The following is a 26,178-nucleotide window of genomic DNA, read 5'->3' on the forward strand; positions in this document are numbered from 1 at the left end:
GGTACCTCCCTGCGTCGTGGCTCCGTCCCTGCAGGTGAGTTATCTCCACGGGGTCTTGCATCTGCCCTGTGTGGTGGATCGAGTGGCACGCTGGGCCCAATCGGGTCTTGCCCTGCATCATTCTCCCCTGGTTGGGAAGAAGTCGGCTCTGTCGACTTGTTGTCGCCACGGTAAGCATATAGATCAGCCACGTTAAAAATAGGGGAAATATGCTAATCATCGAGCAGCTCAAGGAGGTAAGCATTTGAACCTAACCGCTGGAGGATCCTAAAGGGGCCATACTTCTTAGGACTTAATTTGCTATAGGTACCGACAGGAAAACGCTCTGGACGCAGGTACACCCAGACAAGTTGATCAACCTCGAAATGGACATCACGACGACCCTGATCTACGAAAGCTTTGTAGGTCTCGTAGCTTTCAACAAGTTTGGCCCGGACTTGTCTGTGAATGTCACGCATATATTCAACGGCATCAAAGGCATCCGGAGCTGGAAATGAGAGATCTGACACAGGGGCGAGGTCAACGACATGGGTGGGAGAACGACCATACACTACTTGGAACGGGGATTTACCAGTGGACCGGTTAATGGAGTTGTTATAGGCGAACTCGGCTTGAGGCAGAACGAGATCCCAAGTTTTGACATTTTCACCCACTAAGCTCCGTAATAAATTTCCTAAGGTGCGGTTCACGACTTCGGTTTGACCATCAGTCTGGGGGTGATACGCGCTACTGAACTGGAGCTTAGTTTTCAACAGGGCCCATAACGACTTCCAAAAATGGCTCATAAAACGCGTATCGCGAACGGAAGTGATTGTGTGAGGTAGACCGTGGAAACGGGTAACATCTTTGAAATAATATGAAGCGACTAAAGAGGCATCGGTGGTGCGCTTGCACGGGATAAAGATAGCCATTTTGGAGAACCGGTCAACAACGACTAAAATTGAATCAAAACGACGTGGTGTACGGGGAAGGCCCACAATAAAATCCATGGACACATGCTCCCACGGTCGCTCAGGAATGGGTAACGGGGTGTACAGACCACTATTCTGACGATGACCCTTGGACACTTGACACACATGACAGCCTTTGATAAACTTGGCAACATCTTTGCGCATTTTGGGCCAAAAGTATCGTTCATCTAAGAGAGCGAACGTCTTATCATGCCCGAAATGCCCTGCTAACCCACCTTCATGTAATTCAGAAATCAACTGAAGCCTGAGAGAGAAATTGAGTACACATAATTGGTTGCCACGGAAGAGATAACCATTATGAATACAAAAAACGGGGGTCAAGGTTACGAGCGAAAGAGGTGCATCCTTCCCAGACTTTGTGAAAATCAGGGTCCGTAGAGTATAACTCTTTGCATTGTTCAAAACCTATGACCTGCACCGACATAGTCATCAACAGGCTGTTCTTCCTACTAAGAGCGTCAGCCACCTTGTTCAGGGTACCCGATTGATGCCGAAGCGAAAAGGTGTACTCTTGCAAGAAGCTGACCCACTTGGCATGACGGACACTCAACTTTTTCTGACTATTCAGGTACTTCAATGCCTCATGATCCGTGTACAAGACAAATTCCTTGTAAATGAGATAATGCCTCCAATAACGAAGGGCTTGTACAACGACATAAAACTCAACATCGTAAGTGGAGTATTGGCACCTGGCCTGAGTCAGCTTTTCGCTAAAGAAGGCGACAGGCCTACGATTCTGACTCAAGACGGCGCCAATCCCCACTTTGGAGGCATCACATTCAACCTCAAAGACTGCACTAAAATCGGGGAGGGCTAAGACAGGGGCACTGGTCATTTTGTCCTTGATGATCGTAAAGGCTTTGCTCGCCGCTGGCGTCCAATGAAAGCTAGTATCTTTTAGGCACTCTGTGATGGGGGCCATAAGGGTACTAAAATTTCTCACGAAACGTCGGTAAAAGGTGGCTAACCCGTGGAAACTACGGATCTCTCCTATAGTCTTTGGGGTAGGCCAATCGACAATCGCTCGGACTTTAGCGGGGTCGGCCTTGACGCCATCAGAAGACACAATAAACCCTAAGAACATGACACTGGATGTCATAAACTCACACTTCTTGGCATTGGCATACAATTTTTCCTTTCTCAAAATATATAAGACTTGACGCAGGTGACTCAAATGATCCGACAATGAAGAACTATAGACCAAGATGTCGTCAAAGTAGACAACAACAAACTTCCCAAGACACGGACGCAAAACTTGGGTCATCATGTTCATAAAGGTACTGGGGGCATTAGACAACCCAAACGGCATAACTAACCACTCGTACAATCCATCACGTGTCTTAAATGCTGTTTTCCACTCGTCTTCCTCGCATATCCGAATCTGATGATATCCGCTTTTTAAATCAATTTTAGAGAAAATGGAGGCACCGGATAACATATCAAACATATCATCTAGACGAGGAATGGGAAAACGGTACTTGACGGTAATGCGATTGATCGCACGACTATCGACACACATGCGCATGGACCCATCTTTCTTGGGAGTGAGTAAGGCAGGCACGGCACAAGGACTAACACTCTCACGAATGAAACCCTTTTTCAGTAATTCCTGAACCTGTCTTAACTATAAATATGAGTGCATTCTACACTCAAAAATATCGAATTAGATTGAATTACATTGAATTACAAAGATCGAATTCTTTGCTTTTCACTCTTATTCATTCAAGTTTTTGTTTTCTCACTCACTTAATATTTTCACTCTAATTTTTCACTCAAATTCCTTTGAGAGATAGTGAATTCGTGAGTTAAGTATTTTAACAACCTTAGAAGCCAATTTCATTCCATTTGCATTCATAAGAAGGGCTCGTAGGTTGATTGTAAGTTGATTATTTCATTTTTTTGTAAAAGGAAATGACTCCTTGGTTTAAAGGAGTCGTTTGCTTTCAGTAGGGCTGTTACTGAAAGTGGGACCGAATTTGGTCTGTATATTCTTGTGATGACACAAGGTTGATAGTGGAGATCTCAAGTGGGTTTTGCTTGGGGACTGGATGTAGGTTTGAAAGACTGAACTAGGATAAATTCTTGTATTCTTTGTTGATTGCTTTGCGAATCTCAAAATCTTTCAAAATTTCATAAACGATATTTAAAAGCACTATTCACCCCCCTCCCCTTCTCTAGTGTTTGTTGCCTCGATCCTACAGCACTTTCATTTGGTATCAAAGCAGGTTTGCTATATTTTGATCTTACCATCATCTAGCATGGCAACATCATCTCAGCACAAAGAAGGATTCTCCTATGTTCGTCTTCCTCTCTTCAACGAAACAAACCATGGATATTGGATGTAAGAATGACAATATTTCTACAATCCATGGATCTCAAAATTTGGAGAGTTGTTTCAGAAAAGTACAAAACACCATCAACTGATTTCAGCCTATGGACCGATGAAGAAAAGAAGACTGCTTCACTCAATGCCAAAGTTATGAATGTGTTGTATTATGCCATTGACAAGGTAGAGTTCAATCGCATCTCTTAATGTTCCACAGCAAATAAAATTTGACATACTCTTCTCGTTACTCATGAAGGTACGTCAAAGGTAAAGGAATCTAAAATTGCTTCTTTAGTTCATAAATTTAAATTATTTAAAATGAAGCAAAATGAGCCTATATCAAACATGGTAACAAAAATGATCAATATCACTAATACTCTAAAATTTCTTGGAAAAATATATTCACAAGTGGATTTAGTTAAAAAAAATCCTAAGGTGATTAACTCCTGAATGGGAGAGAAAAACCACAACAATAGAGGAAGCAAATGATTTAAACACCCTTTCTCTTGAAGATTTGGTTGGTAACCTAATGGCATATGAAGTTCAACTTCATGATAGTCAAGAAGAAGAACCCAAGAAGAAATCTCTTGCTTTCAAGGCCACTTCTGACTCTGAAGATTCAGAAGAAGATGAAGATATTACTCTCATCACTAGGCAATTCAAAAGATTCATCAAAAAGGAAAAATTTCAAAGGAAGGTTAAGAAAACTTATTCTTCTAATCCTAATGAAGTCAAGTGCTTTAACTGTAAAAAAGCTGGACACATTAAGAAAGATTGTCCTCTTCTCAAAATCAAGCCCAAGAACCAATTCAAGAAGAAAAAGGCATTTCAAGCAAGTTGGGATGATAGTGACTCCTCTTCCGATAAAGAATCTAATGAAGAAGTCGCCAATATGTGCTTTGTAGTACAAGAAGACTTGGTAAGTTAATTTTAGTATGATGATTTATTAGAAGCATTTAATGATTTATATGTTAAATTTAAGAGTCTAAGTTCTAAAAACAAAGAGTTAAAAACTGAAAATTCAACTCTTGACTCTCAAAACAAAGTGTTACTTCAAGAGATAGAAGATCTCAAGAAGGAAAACTTTTGTCAAGCATCTGAGATAAAAGAAATTAGAATTAGAACCAATATCTTACAAGAAGAAATATCAAGTTTGAAAGAAAAATCAAATGTTCTTCTTTCTATAGTGACCAAGTTCATTAATGGTCAAGAAAATCTAGAAAGACTTCTTGGTTCTCAAAGATGCTCGGTTAATAAAACTGGATTGGGACATAACTTCTTTGATACTCAAAATAGACCAAACTATGTGGTAAAAAATCAAAGACAAAATTCTCAATCATTGATTCAAAGAACTCAATTTTCTAATCATAATAGAAATGCATCTAATCATGGTACTTATAAAGCTTATAAGCCTAGACATGATTACTCTAGAAATGCTAAATCATTTTATAGAAAGAATATTTATTCTCAAAAGAAATCAAAATCAAAATGGATATGGGTTCCTAAGACTAACTCTCATGGACCCTAAAATAGAAATGGGTCAAATGATTTGTCTTCCAATTTTGTTGTAGGTATACAAAATAAGGAGCAAATGGATCTTGGACAGCAGTTGTTACAAACATATGACTGGAAGGCCAGAGTTATTTTCCACCCTCCAAAGTAAGGATGGAGGAACTGTCACCTTTGGTGACAATAACAAGGGAAAAGTAATCAGTATTGGTAACATTGGTAATCCAAAATTTCTCTTGATAAAAAATGTTCTTTTAGTAGATGGTTTAATGCATAATTTATTATCCATTAGTCAATTATGTGATAAAGGTTTTCTCATTTCTTTTGAATATGATTTATGCTTAATTTCTTATTTTCAATCTAAAAAGATTATTTTTAAAAGTAAAATAAGGAATAATGTATATGAACTTTATCTAGATGAGTTACTCACTTTTAATAAAAAATGTCTTATCGCTTCAAATGAAATTCAATGGTTATGGCATAAGAGACTTGGACATATTAACTTTAAATTAATTTTTAAGTTATTCAAGAATGATCTTGTTAGAGGCCTACCTAGAATACTATATAAGAAGGACCACTTATGTGATGCTTGCCAAATGGGTAAACAAATCAAGAGTTCTTTCAAAGCAAAAGATATAGTTTCAACAAAGCATCCTCTTGAACTTTTACATTTAGATCTGTTTGGACCATCTAGAATTCAAAGTTTGAATGGTAGCAAGTATGCTTTTGTTATAGTAGATGATTATTCTCGATTTACTTTGGTAATTTTTTCTAAAAAACAAAAATGATGCCTTTTCTGATTTTTTTAAACTTTGTAGAAGAATTACAAATGATAAATCTACATCTATTATTATAATTCGTAGTGATCACGGTGGTGAATTTGAAAATGAATCTTTTTCATAAGTTTTGTGATCTACATAGTATTTCTCACAACTTTGTTTTTCCTAAAGCGGTTCCACAAAATGGAGTTGTTGAAAGAAAGAATAGAACATTGCAAGAATGTGCTAGAACCATGGTTCAAGGTAAAAATTTACCAAAATACTTTTGGGCTGAAGCAATAAATAAAACATGTTATGTTTTAAATCGTGTTCTTATTCGACCAATCTTACATAAAACATATTTTGAATTGTATTGTGATCGTATACCAAAGATCTCATATTTCAAAAATTTTGGTAGTAAATGCTTTTTGTTAAATACCAAAGATAATCTTGATAAGTTTGATTCAAAATCAGACGAAACAATATTTTTTGGATATTCTTCTAGAAGCAAAGTTTATTGTGTTTTTAATAAAAGAACATCTTGCATTGAAGAATCTTTACATGTTGCATTTGATGAGAATTGTGAGCAGATTATACCTCTAAGTGAAGGAGAAGAAGTCATACTTAAAGGAGAACCTTTGATAAGAACATGTCTTAAGAAAATATTCTTCTTCTACCGGTTTGGAAAGAAGTTCCCAATCATCCACATGAGCAGATTATTGAAGAAATAAAGAATAGTGTCCAAACTAGAAGGCAATTGAAAAAATATATTGAAAATATTGCTTTCATATCAAAAATAAAAATAACGAATCTCAATGAGACTTGTGATGATGAATTTTGGCTTTTAGCTATGACTGAAGAACTTAACCAATTTACTAGGAATGATCTATGAGATCTAGTTGATAGACCAAAGGATCATCCGGTAATTGAAACAAGATGGGTCTTCCGGAATAAGCTGAACGAAAATGGCGAAGTCATTCGAAACAAAGCAAGGCTAGTAGCATAAGGCTATAATCAAGAAGAAGGCATAGATTTTGATGAAACATATGCACCAGTGACTTGATTGGAGTCAATTCGAATAATGCTTGCTTTTGCTAGTTACATGAATTTTAAGTTATATTAAATTGATGTTAAGAGTGCATTTTTAAATGGATACATCAATAAAAAAGTTTGTGTAGAACAACCTCCACGCTTTGAAAATGAGAAATATCCAGAAAAAGTCTACAAATTAAAAAGAGCGTGGTATGAAAGACTATGAAATTTTCTAGAACTTGGTATTTGCTCATTATTAGACTTATAATTTTTTTTGAAAATTTTGTTTTACTTGAAAATTTCTAAGACTAACATTTCTCTTGAACTTTGTTTATTATTATTGCTTTGATAAAACAACATTACTTTTCATGAACTTTCATAATTTCTGGGTTGTAATATTTTGAACTTGAATTTGCATTTTGCTTATGCTATGATTGTTCTTACTCCTTTTTATTATGACAAAGGGGGAGAAAAAGCCAAACATGAAAATTGCATAATGGAAATTGCATGAGAAAACATTGAAAATGTATAAGAACTTGATGCTAATTTCATGAGAAAGAAATAGAAATGCATGAAGTAATGATGAAAATGCAAAACAATCAATATGTGATATATGTGATTTGATTGTGCTAACTTATGTTTTACAGCATATTGATAGGGGGAGTAAAATCTCCATTTATGCATCTAAATACTTCATCTTTGACTAGTTTGTCATTATATAAAAAAAGGAGATTGTTACAACAATGAAGCCATACATGATACTTCAAGTACAAGGTTTTGATGATGAACAAGTGAATCAACTGTATTTCAACTAAGGCAATGAAGAAAGATGGCAAGAATTTGATGAAGAATCTTTGAAGACTAGTGTGTAAATGTAAAATTCATTAAATGTCTTAGATTCTTGTAAGAGCCTTACTTAGAGTGTATATTTTGATTGCATTTCACCTAAAAAGTCTTTAGAAAAACTTTTCTAAAAGAACCCTTCATGAAAATCATTTTAGAAACAACTTTTTTGCGCCAAATTTTTCTAAGCTAAAATGTCAACTTTCTGAATTAGTCGACTAATCGACTCTTAGTCGACCAGACATAATGTGTGTTTTCTGGAAAATTTAACAGCAGTCGACTGAAGGTTTTATAAGTCGATCGGACAAAATGTTTGTTTTTAAAAAATTTAGCAGCAGTCGATTGAAGGTTTTATCAGTCGACCAGACAGAATGTTTGTTTTCAGAAAAAATTAGCAGGAGTCGACTGAAAGGTTTTTCAGTCTACTGATGATATTATCAGTCGACTAACTTTTTCTTTAGCCGACTAAGTTTCAAACTTCAGATTTTTAAAACGACTATATTAAACACATTAGTCGATCGATAATAACTGTCAGTCTGTTAATATTTGATTTCGATCAACTAACTACTGTTCCAGTTGACTAATTTTGTCATTTTTCCTAAAACTTTTAAAATGCATGTCTTTTCATTTTTTAAATGAATTGACCATTCAAAAGTGACTATTTTGACACCCCTTCATACCCTCAACGTATGAAATCTTTCAACTATAAATATGAGTGCATTTCACACTTAAAAATATCGAATTAGATAAAATTACATTGAATTACAAAAATCGAATTCTTTGCTTTTCACTCTTATTCATTCAAGTTTTCATTTTCTCACTCACTTAATATTTTCACTCCAATTTTTTACTAAAATTCCTTTGAGAGATAGTGAATTCGTGAGTTGAGTATTTCAACAACCTTAGAAGCAATTGCATTTCATTTGCATTCATAAGAAGGGCTCGTAGATTGATTGTAAGTTGATTATTTCATTTTTCTGTAAAAGGAAAAGACTCCTTGGTTTAAAGGAGTTGTTTGCTTTCAATAGGGTTGTTACTGAAAGTGGGACCGGATTTGGTCTGTATATTCTTGTGGTAACACAAGGTTGATAGTAAAAATCTCAAGCAAGTTTTGCTTGGGGTCTGCATGTAGGTCTAGAAGATTGAACCAAGATAAATTCTTGTGTTCTTTGTGTGATTGCTTTGTGAATATCAAAATCCTTCAAAATTCCATAAATGATATTTAAAAACACTATTCACCCCCCCCCCCTCTAGTGCTCATTGCCTCGATCCTACAGCACTTTCTATACGAGCAACAGATAGTAGAGCGATATGGCGATGACTACACTCAGCATCCGCCTTTTGATCCTGCAGCATGGGTGACTGCAACCAGTGAACCCAAAAAGGGTCGTGTATTCAGGTTTGAGAGTAATATAAACACTACGGCAATTGTTGCCTCCTACAGCCATGGCTCTCAGAGTTCTTCTGTCAACATCAACTCCCAACGTCCGATTGACCCTACTATGTCTTGGGATGGTGTCTGTAAGCGTCTTGAGGACAAAATGCGGTACTTTTTAAATAAAGTCATTCCCAACATTGTTCATAATGAGTTGTGAAACTTTTTTCGAGACAGAGGAACTTCATTTGCATTCTACATGAGCTCTGGTGCCTATCAGGTATAAAGATTCATGTCATTTGTTTCATGTCGTTAGATTTCAAGCTAGTATATGCATGATTGAATACATATATGCATGATTGCCTCACTATGATTTTTTTTACACCTTTAAAACACGTATATGCATGATTGATTTACTATACAATTTTTATGACACCCTTATAACACATATACGCATGATTGAATCACTATGAAAGTTTTTTTACAACCTTACAACACATAAATGCATGATTTCATCACTATAAAATTTTCTTAGTGCCTTATACAACATGATATGTATAATTGAATCACTATGAAAGTTTTTTGACAACCTTAGAACACATATGAGCTTGATATTAGCTTATATGAAAGTTTTTTAATGCCTTATAATACATATATGCATGATTGAATCACTATAAAAAAATTTTACTACCTTAGAACATGATATGCATGATTGAATCACATATAAAGTTTTTTGACTGCCTTAGAACACATATGAGCATGATTGAATCACTATGAAAGTTTTTTTATTGCTTTATAACATATATGGGCATGATATTAGTATATATTAAAGTTTTTTGACTGCCTTATAACACATATATGCATGATTGAATCAATATGAAAGTTTTTGGACAACCTTAGAACACATATATGCATGATTAAATCAATATAAAAGTTTTTTGACAACCTTCGAACACATATATGCATGATTGAATCACTATGAAAGTTTTTTGACAACCTTAGAACACATACAAGCATGCTTTCATCACTATAAAATTGTTTTACTGCCTTAGAACACACATATGCATGATTGAATTACTATAAATTTTTTCTTAAAACACATATATGCATGATTGAATCAATTTGACTACCTCAAAATACATATGAGCATGTTTGAATCACTATGAAAGTTTTTTGACAACCTTAAAACACATATAAGCATGATTTCATCACTATGAAAGTTTTTTGACTGCCTTGTAACACATATATGCATGGTTGTGATATATAACACATTTATTTGACAACCTTATAAACCATATATGCATGCGTGAATCACTGTGACATTCTTTGACAACCTTAGAACACACATCTGCATGATTGAATCACTATAAAAAAAAATTCCAGTCTTAGAACACATATCTTAATTATGTTAATGTTCTTTGGTTTATTGCTAGTCTATATGTCATTCAACCATTTACTTTGTTGCATTAGATAAGATGCATTGCATATAATTTATTTTATTATATTTTGTTTATAAATATTAACATTTTGGTTTTCTTGTTGGATGTTGGAGATGATCAGCGTAGAGGAGCCGATAGAGGCATGGAGGGAGGGACTGATCGAGAAAATGAAGAGGATGATGCCCCGAATCTTGGCGAAGATTAGATTCATGTGTTTAATTTGTTTGATGTACTTGTAACTAATTATAACTTGCCAAGGACTGTATTTGGTTGTTAAAGTTGTTTAACTTAGAACTTGTGTTAAATTTGTTTCACTTGTATATGTATTTTTTATATTTTTTATAAGCAGGTTATATGAATTGTGTAATGAGAAATTTTTCTCGAGTTTCATATTTCAAAAAAAAAATAGATTTCTTTTTAAATTAGATCTGTCGCCAATTTAAATCAGTCGATGGCTTGCGACGGAATTTAAGTTGTCGCTAATATCACTCACCAAATTGGCGACGGACATTAACGACAGATATGTATCCCTCGTTACAATTTAGCAATGGATTAAATTCTATCGCATAACCAAATCAGTCTCTATTTAGCGACGGATTAATGACGGACATGATCTGCCGCTAAGTCGTCGCTAATTAGCGACAGATAAATTCTGTCGCAGTTTAGCGACTAAGATTATGCGATGGATGCTATCTGTCGCTAAATACATTAGCGATGAATTTTGTGATGAATTAACGACGGATAACGTTCGTCGCTAATACGCATTTTTCTTTTAGTGATAACAATAACAAGTCATGGATCTTTATCGTATCCCTAACTCAAGGGATTCATGATAATCCTCCTTTCATCTCCTCATAGGTAATCCAAAAATGAAACTTACCTAAGTTAAAAAGAAGAAATTATATTTTTCTACATGGTAAATAAGAAACATAGTAAATGAGATAAATTTAACGAATTTAACAGTCTAAGCTTACAAGTACGACAACCTAACTTGCAAGTTGGTGAAAAACGTATGAAGTGGTCGGGCCTAACAACAAGTATGGTGAATATGACATTATTTGCAATTGCACGCTTCAGCCTGATGATCGGTGAACAAATCCTACTAAAGATTCGATTGTATCTTTCTTTCCAAATACGCCACCAGGCAGAGCAAATTCACTATTTCCAAACAAGTGATCACCCTTTCTTAGAAGAACGCATGTGAGGGGTTCCAAAACCAGATCCCTGAAACAAGATTATAGGTGGATATTGAAGGTGGTACCAGGCCAGGAGGCAGCAAAAATTTCCTGGAACTGACCAGAATAGATGACACAGTGATTCAAGGCAAGAGCAACAAAGGTGGCATCCATTAGCGATATGGATGCCCAGCTTTTGCAAACGATCTTGAGTGTTGACATTCCCTACAAGCAGAAGCCAAGCAAAAAAAACTTGCACACTAAGAGGGGCCTCTGCACCATAGAGCACAGAGAGGAAAGCAGTCCATACCGGGCTCCAGGTGAGCAGCGTGACAGAAGGCAGTGGAAAAGGAGCCGTCACTGGTGAGCTTCCAAGAAACTCCGGGCATGGAGGCCGACAGTTGGATAAGCTGCATAAATGAATCAAATTCTCTGATAAGCCTCCTCCAAAATGATGACCCTCACCTCTACGAGATGACTTGCGCCTGAAGGTTGTACTTTTGTTCAAGGAAAGTGAATATAAGCGAGGATTCCTTGGCATGCCTCCACCACCAGTTACATAGAAACACTTATGCAAAGCTTAAGAGTTTCTTAATGCCCAACCCTCCCCGCCTGGTGGGAATTGAAATGAGGTTTCAAGCCACTAACGCCTTGCTTTAACCCTCACCACCCCCAAAGGAATGGTCTAAAACTATGTATCAATCTGTTCTCCACTTTCTTGGGCAACCTGAACAACCTTAGCATATTAATTGGAATGCAGTTAAGGACGTGCCTAATAAGAACAAAACGAGCTGGTTTGGATAGGCACTGTTCTTGCCAGTTTTGCAGCTTTCAGTCCACATGTTCCTCCACTTTGGACCAAATTGAAGGTGGTGATCCATCGTTAATAATTGAAAAGCCAAGATAGTAGTCAATCAGGACGGAAGCTACCCCACATCAAAAAATGTGTTCAACATACTTGGCGACATTTAGGGCAGCATCAAGCTTCAGCAATTAACAAACCAGAGGCAACCTCAAAAACTTTAATAGTCTTGTGCGAACTAAGGCAACCTCAAAGACTTTTAAGTAATAGTCTTGTGCAAACTATTTATGATTGCAAGGCGGATCCAAAGATGATTATGTCATCTGCATATTGGATCATTGAGAATATTTGGCCACAATCATCAATGTTCGAATCTTCATTGAAGCTAGATAGAACGACTTTCTTAGAAAGGCAGTTGAGAAATTCATCCACAATGTTAAACAAGAGTGGAGAAAGAGGCCAGCCTTCGCGTTGCTCATTAATGGAGATTGCAATGTGGCCGGTTATGATGAGCTCAATAATCTAGTTGATGAAATGGCCAGCAAAGCCCATTTCCTCCATGCATCAAGGTAGAAAAGTCCAACATACGGTGTCAAATGCCTTGTTGATATCAAATTTGAGTATGAAATAAGGCTGCCCTTACTTGGAAAGGGTGTGGACAAGTTCATTTGCAAGCAAACCACAATAATGTATTTTATGACATCGCAGAAACACACACTGGATTGAGGAGATAAGCTTTAAGAGTTCTTGGTTCAATCGGGACACAAGTACCTTAGCAATCAACTTGTACAGTGTCCCAAAGCAATGATATGTGCCAGAATCATGAAATATCTTCTGCGTGTGCTTCCTTCGGAACGAGTATATTCTGATTTATTTAATTCCTTGAGGAGCGAGATTGGCGTGAAACTCATAGACAAGTTCACATAATTCCTGCTTGTAGTTAAGCCAAAACTGCTTGAAGAAATGGGAGGAAAAACTATCGGAGCCAAGTGCTTTACCCGATTGTAGAGATCATAAGGCCGCCTTAATTTCAGCTTCATCAAATGGCCGCTCCCAGATACGAGAGGACGGGGGCAGGGTTTTTAACTTGCCAATGCCCAGATTTGAGTTGGAGAATAACATCTTGAAGTGAGCAAAGCATTTTTCCTCTTGAACGTCCTTTTTAGGATACGCTTGGAAGCAAGAAAATATCTCAAGGGAAAAGAATTTTTCAAGTTTTGATATGATAAGTTTTAAAAAAAATAAAAAATTGCTTGTTTGTGTAGCATGAGAAAAACAGGTTTGAAAAAGTATGCTTTTTTTTTTTTGCTTGTTTTTGCTGAAAAACGTCGCTCTCCAGCAAGTTTTTTCAGCAAATGTGCTGGGGATGGAAGGGATTAGTGGGGCAACAAGGCAGCATCATCACCACCACTTCTAGCAATTGCATATACACCCTAGTGGTGGGGGGGGAGGTGGGATGGTGCAGAGCAGAGGAGGTGGTAGTGGTGAGGAGGAACAGGCCCCCAAGGAAGACAAGGTTAGGACGAAACTGAGGAAGAGGCACCGACGGGCTCTCTCTCTCTCTCTCTCTCTCTCTCTCTCTCTCTCTCTCGTTAAAGGCTTGAACCCCTTGGTTGTCTTCGCCGCACTCCGCCGTCAGTCGGATCTCCCGCGCCACCTCCTCGAACATATCACACTCCTCGCCCTTTGAAAGGATATCGTTGGGAACCCTTGGCGAAGGCTCCGCCTCCGCCTCTTCGTCATCGTCCCCTCCCAACCTGCTCAGCTTTACCAAGGAGCATATTTCCTTTGAAAGGGCCACTTTGGTGGAAAAGTGCTTCTTTCATTCATGGAGGGAGGTATGGATCCATTTTGACAGGAAAACTGATTTTTGTGTTTATTATGTAGGTCTCAGTATGTATTTCTCATTGACATATTTGTTTACTTTTTGTAAAAAAGAGCTATTTGGAAAGGGGCATGAAACAAATGACCCCCCTTAAAGAAAATTTGCTTTTGTTGGGTGAAGCTAAACAAAAGGCTAAAGGCCCATTTGTTCCCTTCTCATATAAGGGAACTGGCTTGTGCCAGCATGGCCTTCCCATGAAATACCTTCCCCATGAGGGGAGCTATGAATGGTATACACATGAAAATAGCAGGTGCGAAATGTTGAATCCCACCATCGAGGTGGTATCCCCCACGGGGCTTAAGATATATCTGTTAGGGGTCTGCCTAACCCCCAGCTTGCCTTTAAAAAAAAAATGTTGAACCCCACTTGGCCAGCATGGACTTCTCCTACCTGCTTTTACGTGTGTTTGGCAATGATAGGAAGGGAGTGCGAGCAAGACAATTTCCCATGAAAATGGCCTCAAATAAACGGGCCTTAAGTGAGTAGATTTTATGAAACTCAAAATTTCGAAGGTTCTTGACCTTTACTTTCCTAGGAAATTGTATTGCAGGATTCCGAGTTTCAGGGAGTTCATGAAACAAAATTCCTGGTTGAACGCGTCAGCTTTCAGCTCCACCTCATTCTAGAAAGTACAAATACTTAACGCTCTTCCCCATTATTACATAAGCCATGTTTCCTCAGGATTGTCTCACAAGAACTGATTGATTAATCAATCAATCTTAAATTTCCCACCAGGCGACTTCTGCAGTGAAGAAGTCTAATCAGACGGCATTTAACATAAATATGCGGTTAAGTTCGTGTTACTTGTTGACCAATACATCTCCCTCTATAAAAAAAACCCAGAAGCAAAAGAGAGAGAGAGAGAGATGTCATAACTCATTAATGGATGGACAGGCACGCCTGTGAGAGCGAGAGAGGTCATAAATCAACTGAGACACGCCCAAATGACCTATTTTTCCTCCTACCTCGCTCGTCCATCCATCTCTTGTCCATGGTCAATCCGACGGCCAACACTCATACAGATTGATTGATATGCACTCCCTTCTCAGCCATCCCATCTCTCTCTCTCTCTCCATTAACTACACTCGGGAGAAAATACGGCCACAGCCGCCAAGAAAATCCGGACAATAAATCTCCTCGCATTCTTTCATTGATGGCTCACCCTCACACTCTTAGTAAAGGTCATTCAATGCACACTGCAGGCTTTGACGTCCTCTTCCCTTACCCCAACAACACTCCAAAGATCAAACCAGACAAAAAAAAATCTCATTTAATTGTTGTATCTTTTACTTCAAAATCTCAAGTACAGCCAGAAGGCACCCTGAATTTCAGCAAAGGTGAAACGTACTTCCTCCATTCTTTCACCATATCAAGAACGCCCTTCAACTTTTACCAAAATACCAAAAAAAAAAACTTGAACGGGCTATTCTCACAACTTAAAACAATAAACCAAAATACCTCAAATAGTCTCAATTCTCACGTATATTTTAGGGAAAAATCCATTTATGAGTTACTTTTTGCTGATAATTTCAAATTTGGGCTACACATTTCTAAAATTCCAAATATAAGCCAAACTTTTTCTGAACTGTCAAATAAGAGCCTCAAGTCAGCAGCACCCATGTATCGGAAATTACGTGAGTCCTTTTTGATTGCTTGTATTATCTCTTGAAAAGTGAAAAGTACTTTTTCTTATCCTCATAAACAAAAGAAAAAAAATAAGCTGTGAACCTTTAATGATGAAGGCTACTGTTGTAATTTGACTTAGCATTTAACTTGAGTTAAAAGATAATAATAAATACAGGCCCTTTCAGTTAAAGTTTGACCCATATTTAGAATTTCATAAACGTGTGGCCCATATTTGTAATTAGGTGCAAATTATTGACATGTAAATGGAATTTTCCCTATATTTTATAGAGTTCAAGGGATTTTTTAAATTACAGAAATTACTGAAGAAACTTCTTTTTCTATATATACGTTATCTTACATAACTCTGGAATTCTTTTCTAGATAGAGAGAGAGATGGGCGTCTTGCTTGGCTTCCTTCTGCTATTCGCTTGCCTATGCGTGGTGCTATCGGCGCCACCTGAGCATCTAGTAGCCCGTCTTCCCGGACAACCCTTGGTGGGCTTCAAGCAATATGCTGGCTATATCAACGTAGACGAATCAACAGGCACCAATCTGTTCTATTACTTCGTTGAGGCTCACGCCAATGCTTCTTCCTTACCTTTGGCTTTGTGGCTCAATGGAGGTGAGTCCTTTTTTCGTTTCCATTCTTTTCCATTACCATTAGCACCACCATTTCCATTGTTTATTTCAATGTTTCTCTCTCTCTCTCTCTCTCTCTCTCTGTATATGGTGGGTAGGTCGTTTTTGTTACTCTGTTACAAATTACCGACCCGATTAGATGGCCAGTTCAACTACGAGCATTGGACCACACTCGACTGAGACACCCAGGCCTTATCGAATCGGACTCGGGGTTTTCGGCTCGGCCCTGCTCTGTTTCGTATTGTGCCATTATGGGGATGCCCTTTTCAGACTAATTTATTTGATGGGCACTCGAAACTCGAAAGCAGGGTCAAGCATGATGTCGATCTCTTTTTCCTATACTCCATATTCCCTACTCAAAGTATCCGATTTGATCATGTCTTCCGTATATAATATACTCGGTTTTGCGTCTCATCTCGGACACGTTGAGAAGACTCATCAAAGACCATGGTTTTGTGTAGGACCCGGGTGTTCTTCCATAGGGGGTGGAGCATTCACCGAGCTAGGACCCTTTTATCCTGATGGAACAGGGAATGGACTCAGAGTGAACTCTCACTCATGGAACAGAGGTACCATCTTTCATCATTACCATCAAAACCCTCCATCTTTGTTTTCTTTTTTATATTTCATTAATTCTTCTTGCCTTTCTGTCTTCTAATGAACATCTATAATGGTGGTCAGTGGCGAATATCCTATTCCTGGAGTCCCCTGCCGGTGTGGGCTGGTCCTACTCTGCTAGGTCACCCGGTGCGTACAACTACAACGATTGGAAAGTAGGTAATGATCACAATCCTGCAACCAGTTCCTTCCAAATCTCTCTCAAGCAGAGTCCCTCGATTCGTAGCGTATGCCCACTGCCGTAAAACTGAATCAATGTATTGTTGTTTTCGTGGCTGTTTGTGGACAAAATGGTGGTCACATGCAGCCAAGGAGAACATCGTTTTTCTTCTGAAATGGTTCGAGAGGTTCCCAGAGTACAGCAAAAGCCAACTATTCCTCACTGGCGAGAGCTACGCAGGTCTCTCTCTCTCTCTCAAAGATGATATAAAATCGTCTCGTGATTTCCGAATCATTATAAAAAGAAGTTTCGTGTCCCCAGGTCACTACATACCGCAGCTAGCCTCATTAATAGTGAAGCACAACAGGCGCGTCGTTGGTGGTCGAGGGTTCAAATTCAATCTAAAGGGCATCCTGGTAATTGTTGCTAACGGGGTATTCTTTTATTGTGCACTTTTATTTAAGTAATAAATAGGATGAGGGTTTGGTGACATTATTCTTCCTCGCACGGAACTGCATGACCAGAAAGAGTCGCCTGCTTTAATCGAAGTTTTGGCCGTGTCTGTTCTGAACACGGTTTGAAAAGTTTTCCGTTCATTGGCTTCGGCTATAAACTGTTCGTGTTGAGCACTCATTGACCTACCGCATTCAAATTTTGGGCCCAAAATATTGAAGTACTTCGTAAGTTCTACCAAGCAAGTTATTGAATACCATGTTTTGGTTTTTTGCACTTTCTTAACCGAATACATGGACACCATGTTTCCTACAATTTCCATTGTCCAAGTGCCTGAGATTTTTTTTTTTGCATTAGTTAGCTGGGGTTAAGCAGATCCCCACCAGCACATCAGCAAAACCAAATCAGATTACAATACTAAGGGAAACCAACCAGGTGGTTTGTCCTTGCAACAAGGGTCACAATGCCCACCGGAGAAAAACTCACCAAGTTGACTGGATGTCACGAGTTCAAAAATGCATGTGTGCGCCTTCTTCAACACATGCTTGAAGCTGAGTGTACTCTTCAGTGGGTGAATGGGACTCAGGGTTTTATGCCAATGAACTCAAGTGTGTGAGACAGTTTATACCCAGTTACCTAAAAAAGAGTGTTTTACTTCTCAAGATCTTTGTCACACGGAATATCCAACGTACCTCATGTCACGACCCGTAGTGTACTGTTTTTAATGGAACCTTATACAAAAATGCCGTATCTTTTAACCGTATCCTTGTGACAGCCTGAAATCGAACACGATGCAGTGTTGCAGAAGCCTGCAACATTGGTTACTAGTTTTTTTCTGTATTTATAGCCCAAGCTTAGGCTTAACCAAAGTATGGTCTATGGTGCTCAATGTGAGTTTAGAACGAGTTGTGGTGCATTCAAGACCTTCATACTCTTGAAGGCAAAAGAGTTTGGAAGTGGGTTCGGGAAAGTTCGAACCAAATCCATAAAACCTTACCGGAAATTGCGGCAGGCAGGGTCTTGACTCTTTATGCAAATCAATTTGGCCTGTGTTTTGCTGCGTATATTAACCATGTGTAGAACTCCTTGAGTCTTGACACGTCTGGTGGGTGCTTGTGGTGGTGCGTGTGTTTGGGGTGTTGGTAGATAGGGAATCCGCTCCTCAACTACGGGCTGGACACAAGGGCGACGTATTTCTTCCTGTGGTCGCACGGCCTGATCTCTGACCGGACGTACCGAGGGGTGTCTTCCTCCTGCGACTTCAGCTTCGGCTACACCGGCGAGGGCTCCGGCGACACCGGCAAGGCCTGTCCCGGCTTCCTCGACGTCGCTCGGGGGGAGATCGGCGACTCCATCAACATGTACGACGTCACCCTGGACGTCTGCCCTCCACCAATCTTCCACCAGGCTCTCAGGCTCCTGAAAATGGTACGCCCACCCTCTCTCTCTCTCTCTCTTTCTCATTCTTCATTATGCTGGATTTGGATTCCATGGCTAGAATTCCCACTCATCCGAGAAATCCAATGTTTTGGGCCAGACTCCTACTACACGTATAATTTGCTTTCAAGGAAGACTCCAAAAATTCCCACGCGCCAGACTCCTACTACACGTCAGGAATTCAATGGCCTGGGATTTCAAATTTTGGTGGAATTTCAAGTTATTGTATCCAAACAGTGTCTTGGAATTTCAGGAGTTATCTTGCCATTTCAGTATCACCGAAAAATTGGTAATGAATAAACAAAATTACAAAAAAGTCCAACTTTTGGCCTATTTACACACACATGCCTAACTTTGAAAACATTACAAATACACGCCTGGTTAACAAACCGATTCTCAAAAGTTAGGTGTGTATTTGTAATATTTTAAAAGTTAGGGTGATTGTAAATGGCTCAAAGTTAGTCATGTTTTTGTAAATTTTTTCATTGAATATAAACCACACATCTATGCCCCTCAAAGATGTTGGCGTAAAATACCCGTTTGGCAGCCTCGCATTGGAATGGAAGCATCATTTCCTATGTTGTCAAGATATGGTTTCCTGTGGTATGTGTTGGGACTGTCAACTCCTTTCCTAATGCAGTATTTTGGCCAACACCACTGCTCACAAACAGCACTGAGCATGAGAGCACTTGGAGACGAAAACCAATGTTGTCAGTATCTGTATCGGCCCTGATCACCGATTCAGCTGTACGATAAGTGAATCGGCCCAAAAATAATAAAAAATTATTATGTGTCAATCATAAGTTCATAATGGTGTGACATGTGTTAAAACCATTAAAATAATTTTAAAAAATATATATTTTGGTATTTTTTACATTTATTAAAAAATAGCCGATTCAGACTTGCAGAATATCGATTTTCTGCCTATACGATGCGTATAGGCCGATACTGATAACATTGACGAAAGCCACAGCACACCTCCCGTTCAAGGCTCCCAAACACAGCAGTAAATCATAACATACCTATCCATCTTTTCTCAGTCGGGCACCACAAGGCCATGTGTGAGGTTTAGATTCGGTATCACCAAAAAGTAGTCATATTGATCATGACCAGAATTAAAAGAATTGGCTTGATCTCGTTTCTCAGATGGGTCACCCGGTACGGAAGAGCGAGGTGGACGTGTGCATCGACCACGAGATCACGCGCTACTTGAACCAAGCAGCAGTGCAGAGTGCCCTCCATTCCAATGTCACGTCCCTACCTTACGCCTGGGAGGCATGCAGCAGGTACGCTTAACGTTACCCTTTACACTAAAATGTCAAGAGAATGGGACACTGGCTTGCTGAACCATCCCCATCTCCATCAATGTCTATCTGTAATCGTTTTCCGTTTTGGTGATCTAGATTCTCTTTCTTTCTTTCTTTCTTCTCACAACCTTTCCCCTCTTAATATGCTCTTCTTCCTTTTATGTTGAACCACTACTCATGTGGTGCATGTTTCCATATACTAAAATAGCAACCATAATTTATTTTTGTTGGAATATTTTCTTCCTTGAAATCTAGGCTTTTCACTTTCGTCTGTTAATGGTGATCAAACAACTAAACTGCGGTTAAAAAGTACCATGACAACCTGTTGTAGATAGTTGGCATGAGTGCACACACTAACGGCGTTTGATAGCCTTGGAATTTCAGATATATGGGATCTGCTGAGAGATCCTCCTGATTTGAAATCCAAGAATTTGGGAACGGAGGGAGTAGTGTTATTCTCACTAAAGTGAGGATCTCAAATCCTTCAGCCAGCGGATTGGAGATCCTGCCTTTGGATGAACACACTCGCCACTTCAGCACTCTCTATGCGTGCTCAGATTAAGGGTGTAAGGTCCCTGGACACTACTAAGTTAAATCAGTTCCTCTCATCCCCCTCTTTGGGATTTCATTGATGCAAGTTGAAGTTGTTTTGATCAAATCGATGTGATATATACATAGGGCATTTTTTTATGCAGCGATGCTGCAGGATGCAGCACTGCTGCTGCAACTGACAGCCACCCATCTCAACATTGCTTGAGATGGAGACTACACACCCATCTCAAGAAATGCCAAGATGGGTGGCTGTGGGGTGATGCATGATGCAGCTCGCTACACATTACGTGTTCCTTAGGCTCCTAATTTCGATAGGTTTCATTTGGCCCTTTATGTGATCTATAGGTTTTGTTTAGTGGGAACCAACTTTCAGATTACCGAAATCTGACCTATGTACAGGTTTTTCTGGTGATCCAAAATCAGTGGCTATGAAGGTACCAGTTTTTTCGGGCTCATAAAATCACTCGAAAAAACATGATCCAAGAATCAATTCTTACTAAATCGATCATGCTAAACACATCTAACGGTTCAGATCTATCATAAAAACACTTAAAACCTATAAACCATAATAGGGCAGAATGAGAATTGGGGCCTAATATATTCAGTTCTCATATATATATATATATATTAACACTTCACCGTGTGAATGCGATCTAAATGTTTGGTTTTATATAAACAAACTCTTAAATCATCCAACTACAAAATGCGATCTAGATGTATAAGAAGGATCCTTGAAAATCAATGGTTCACAATTTTTATAAATATTTAATTATACAAAATCACATTTATTAATCTGATTACAATGATCCAATAGTCAATACCAAGCATATGGCCCACACCGAATACATCTGCATGGTTAAATTTGCAAAAAACCCTATAAAAATCTCTGTTCCATCCTAGTTTACTTATTTTGCTGGTTTACATATCTCTCTCTCTCTCTCTCTCTCTCTCTATATATATATATATATATATATATTGCTGTCCCATGTCCTAGGTTATTAAAAGTTTGGTGTTGCCAAAGTTGTGTCCTTATTGTGTCTGGTACTACATGACAGTCGGAGTTGAATGTGCTTCGTAGGGCATGTGATGGTGTTGTTTGACCATCAGGCATTCTCCGCCACTACTGGATACAATCGGTACGAGGAATAGGGTGCCTGATCCCGCATCGGCATGTGGTGCATGAGCATTGTTCTTGAAATCACAAATCATTTACGGCCTGTAGAGAGAGGTTCCTGGACGGACCATGTTGTACCAACGCCCTTCTGGATCCAATTTTGGGGTCCCAGCTTTTGTTCCTTTCTCTGATCACGCCCGTGTACTTTCCTAGGGTGTCTGTACCCTTTCATACAGTCGGTTTGGTATTCCTTGGCTGTTTTGAATCAAGGGAACCATCTGGACAATAGGTCCGGCCCCCACTTGAGTAGGGGTACCTTAAGAAGGCTACCTAGTTGGGGCCCACACTGATCAAGTTGGATCAAGTTATTTATTTATTGATGCACCAAAAACATGTGATGCTTAGCATGCACTCAACACGTGTTCCTCTGTGTTCCCATTTTGGTTGGGAACGAGTCACTTGGCAGCAGTGAGTAAGACACTTTTATGACCCATATTCAACGTCACCACTTTTCTGTGATATTGGATATGACTTACTCTTTCCTCATAATTTGCGGATCTGGAGGCCTTCCATTTCTCCAACTCCCCCAACTCTGGAGGAAGCAGATCAGGTCACGCTGAACATGAGAGTTTTTACTCATGCCGACATCGTGGCCGTCTGTTTGCATTTTGGATGAATGCCACGTGGTTTTGTTGACTTTTGAGCATTTTTAAATGCAAATCGGATGGCCACGATGTCGGCATGAGCAAAAGCGCTCATGTTCAGCATGACCTGATCTGTTTTCCAACTCTGGAGAACCTGTGATGGAGTGAAGCAGATCAGGTCATGCTGAAAATGAGCGTTTTTGCTCATGCAGCCATCCGATTTGCATTTTAAAAAGCTCAAAAGTCAACAAAACCACGTGGCATTCATCCAAAATGCAAACAGACGGCCAAGATGTCCGCATGAGCAAAAACGCTCATTTTCAGCATGACCTGATCTGCTTCCGTGATGGAGGGATTTCCAAAGAGGTCCGGGAAATACAAACACTGAACTTCAAGAATAATGAATTTCAGAAGAGCGGTGGATTCTCTATTATTTGGAAGCATAAGTAACTCTTTCAAGGATAGAGTCTTTCAACTCCTCTTGATTCCTCACCATGCCATGCTATAGATGAGTATAGTTGTAAACCTCTTGACTGCACTACTGTTGCAGTCAATAATGGGATAAATTTGAACCATTAAAAATTCATAAACTCACCAATATCTTGGTGATCCAATGAGTTGTAAATACCTCCTTTTTATTAGAGAAGTGAAATTTGAAATTTATAGCATTTGGAGTTTGCTGATTCCCAAGACATTCATGCAAACACAATCCAAATCTATTTGGACCCTGTCACATCATGTAATTGTCTTTGACACCCTCTAAACTCCTCCCATACCCTTCTCCAAACCAGAGTCATGAAACATGGGGAAATATGTATATGCATGGTTGATTGATTATCATTCATAGCAATTGAAGATCTTTTCGGTAGCCATTTTGACTATTCTAGCCAGATTTTATGAATGTGGTTAGACTGAGTTGACATTGAAGTACAACCACCCCTCAGTGTGTGTGTATAATAAACCGTGTAGTGCTAGATTGAGTGAAAACAACTTGAACGGTTGCACCTATAAGTTTCGACTCATTGATACCGAAAGGACATCTGCAGCAACGACTTTCCCATGTATACTTTTTTAGTTAAAAAAGCATCACAAGTCTTAACCAAGTGTGGTGTGGTGAATCAGGATAGTGGAGTACAGGTCTGTTGATCAACTCAGTGACATGCTGCCATTGCTCTCTCGCCTTGCCAAGGACCGTGTGCGCATCTGGATATTCAGGTAATTCCCAATGCACTACTGTCACCAACAAATAATGCTTCCATCCTTTGATCTCCATGATGGTTTTGGTCTTCATCTGATCTTGGTCATCCATGAAATTGGTTTTTTCTTCTCATCGATAAAACCAAGCACAGGAGTCGAGAGTATTCCCCCACATTTCCAATATGACAGTAGGAAGGATGTAATGTATTGATTGTTGGGCACTAAACTGTTCACTTTCTATGAGAGTTTATGATGGTTCCAAATCTGAGTCTGTGCAAAGTGCAGTGGGGACCAAGATGCAGTGGTGCCTCTCACGGGGACGCGGTTGCAGATGACGAGGCTGGCGCAACAGCTGCATTTTAAAAGCATGGTACCATACTCTCCATGGTACGCAAATGGGCAGGTATACATACCCTTTATTCTTCATAATCTAATCATTTAACCCCTAGTTAGATATGGACCTTGGCCCAACTTGGTTCATTAAGTAGTGATTAACTAGTAATATTTGGGCCCACAATTCTCCGCTCGTCTGGTTGAGACGACTTGTGAATGTCAGAAGTTCAAACCCACGGGTGGCATCTCTTGCCTCGAGGTTAGAGCTTGGTGTACTCCCGGGTGGACCTCAAGGGTTTTACCAACTGGTAGCCAGCCAATGTGTGGCAAATGAAAAGGGTTTTCCTTGGATTATCCAAAAACAAAAAAAAATAGACTTGGCTTAAACGATCAACCTTCTTGTTAGGCCCTCGATGAGATGCTCTTTGTGTGTCCCAGTGGGACTGCGTATGTATTTGGACTGAAACAATTAGTGTATGTGGGGGGCTTCCCATGCATACACGTGCGATCAGCCCCCGCCCCGCTTATAAACGAGAGTAAATCCAGGAGTACATTGCAAGTAGGGATGTAAACGGTTAAGATTGGGGTCGGATCTAGGCATTACTAAGTCCGACATGATCAGTTTGGCCTAATCGGGGTTCCGAGTCAGATTCAGATTCTGATGAAAAAAGATAAAACCAAACCCTGATCCAATTAGCTTAAAACCTGGTATTTACACTTAATTAGGTAAGGTTCTCAGTTGGATTCGGGTTTGATTTTGAATTCCAAACTTAATATCAAACCCATATCTGATTATTAATTTGATCCAAATTTGCCTACCAAACTCGCTTAATGAACTCGGATTTGGGTCTGGTATCAGGTTGCACCCGAACCATTTACGTTCCTAATTGCAAGGTATTCAGTCCAATCACTTGACGCCATGCGTCCATTCACTGGGGAGGTGGGTCCTATAAATGGACGCATGACCTTTCATTGGGCAGGTGCCAAGCCAAGTACTAGATCTGCTCTCCATATAAATCGATATAGTTTGCACTTGCCGGATGTGTAGGGTATTTTATTATGTATTAAAGCCTTTGGTTTGATATTCTCTACAAAATAGAAATTTATGCATATTTGTAAGCACCTAATGTGCTATAGTTTCAGCATGCCCCTACGACAGTTCATATGGCAGCTGTCATGAGAATTGTGTCATATATCAAGAATACTATCTCAAAAGGGTTTTTCTTATCCTCTTCTTTTGATTTGACTGCTTATACTGATGCAGATTGGGGGTAATCTCAACTACTAGTTTTTGTATTTTCTTAGGGGATTCACTTATTTCTTGTTTTTAAATGCATGTGAAACTTCATATCCTTGATGCAAATGGTTTTATCTTCCTGTACATATTTAACAAGAAATGATAAGTGGGGGTGGTATTGGCTAAGAATGAAATCATGATTCTGATGATGGTCTCAGGTTGGAGGCTGGTATCACATCTACGAGAATGGTGTGGTCTATGCAACGGTGCGCGGCGCAGCCCATATGGTTCCATATGCCCAGCCAGAGCGAGCCTTGATCCTGTTTAGAAGCTTCCTTCATGGAGAGCCCTTGCCTCACCACTCCTGAAGGTTATGCGTTCATGTAAAGTAGGACTCTGGGTAGGTTTCCACTTTCCATATGTTTTGTTTGAGCCTCTGTAACTTGGCTTTTGATGGATTTCACTATGTTATACTGTTTGCCCAGAAAAGCAAGTTTTCTCGGAAAGTGCCAATCATAGTGATGTACGTTTAAATTGCGCAGCAATTAATCGGCAGTGTTATATACATTTAAAATGGTTTTTTATCTGGTATGCTCGTATAAAGCAGCACACTTCTCTACAGTTACATGCAACATAGCTAGGCTTAGCTCACTCAAACCAACTAGGTTGGCTTCAACTTAATGGATTCAGTCAATTGAAATTATATTTGAAAACACAATCCCTCACTGTATGTGCATTGTCTGGCC

General features: G+C 39.1%; 2 protein-coding genes across 2 annotated transcripts in view; both read left to right on the plus strand.

Annotated features, from left to right (window-relative positions):
* Positions 1 to 26,178, plus strand: part of LOC149843199 (uncharacterized) — a 242,517-nt gene that overhangs the window by 19,274 nt on the left and 197,065 nt on the right. The gene's annotated exons all lie outside the window — the stretch shown is intronic.
* On the plus strand, positions 13,687 to 25,932 carry LOC149843200 (serine carboxypeptidase-like 42). The gene is made up of 11 exons (XM_090002162.1): positions 13,687 to 13,746; positions 16,123 to 16,363; positions 16,842 to 16,949; positions 17,062 to 17,157; positions 17,306 to 17,398; positions 17,480 to 17,574; positions 18,758 to 19,039; positions 20,195 to 20,334; positions 23,788 to 23,880; positions 24,148 to 24,265; positions 25,651 to 25,932. Exons 1-11 carry the CDS (start codon positions 13,687 to 13,689, stop codon positions 25,798 to 25,800), a joined length of 1,476 nt encoding a protein of 491 aa, XP_089858288.1. The 3' UTR covers positions 25,801 to 25,932.

Source organism: Nuphar pumila, chromosome 3 (genome assembly GCF_984573655.1).
Source record: "Nuphar pumila chromosome 3, dmNupPumi1.hap1.1, whole genome shotgun sequence".
Taxonomy (NCBI): domain Eukaryota; kingdom Viridiplantae; phylum Streptophyta; class Magnoliopsida; order Nymphaeales; family Nymphaeaceae; genus Nuphar; species Nuphar pumila.

What these genes read in the sequence shown, in the direction of transcription:
- LOC149843200 (XM_090002162.1), top strand. Translation starts at nt 13,687, where the DNA reads ATGGTGCAGAGCAGAGGAGGTGGTAGTGGTGAGGAGGAACAGGCCCCC. An exon ending in CTCTCAGGCTCCTGAAAATG is followed by an intron (nt 19,040 to 20,194) that starts GTACGCCCACCC and finishes CTCGTTTCTCAG; the next exon opens with ATGGGTCACCCGGTACGGAA. An exon ending in CATGGTACGCAAATGGGCAG is followed by an intron (nt 24,266 to 25,650) that starts GTATACATACCC and finishes TGATGGTCTCAG; the next exon opens with GTTGGAGGCTGGTATCACAT.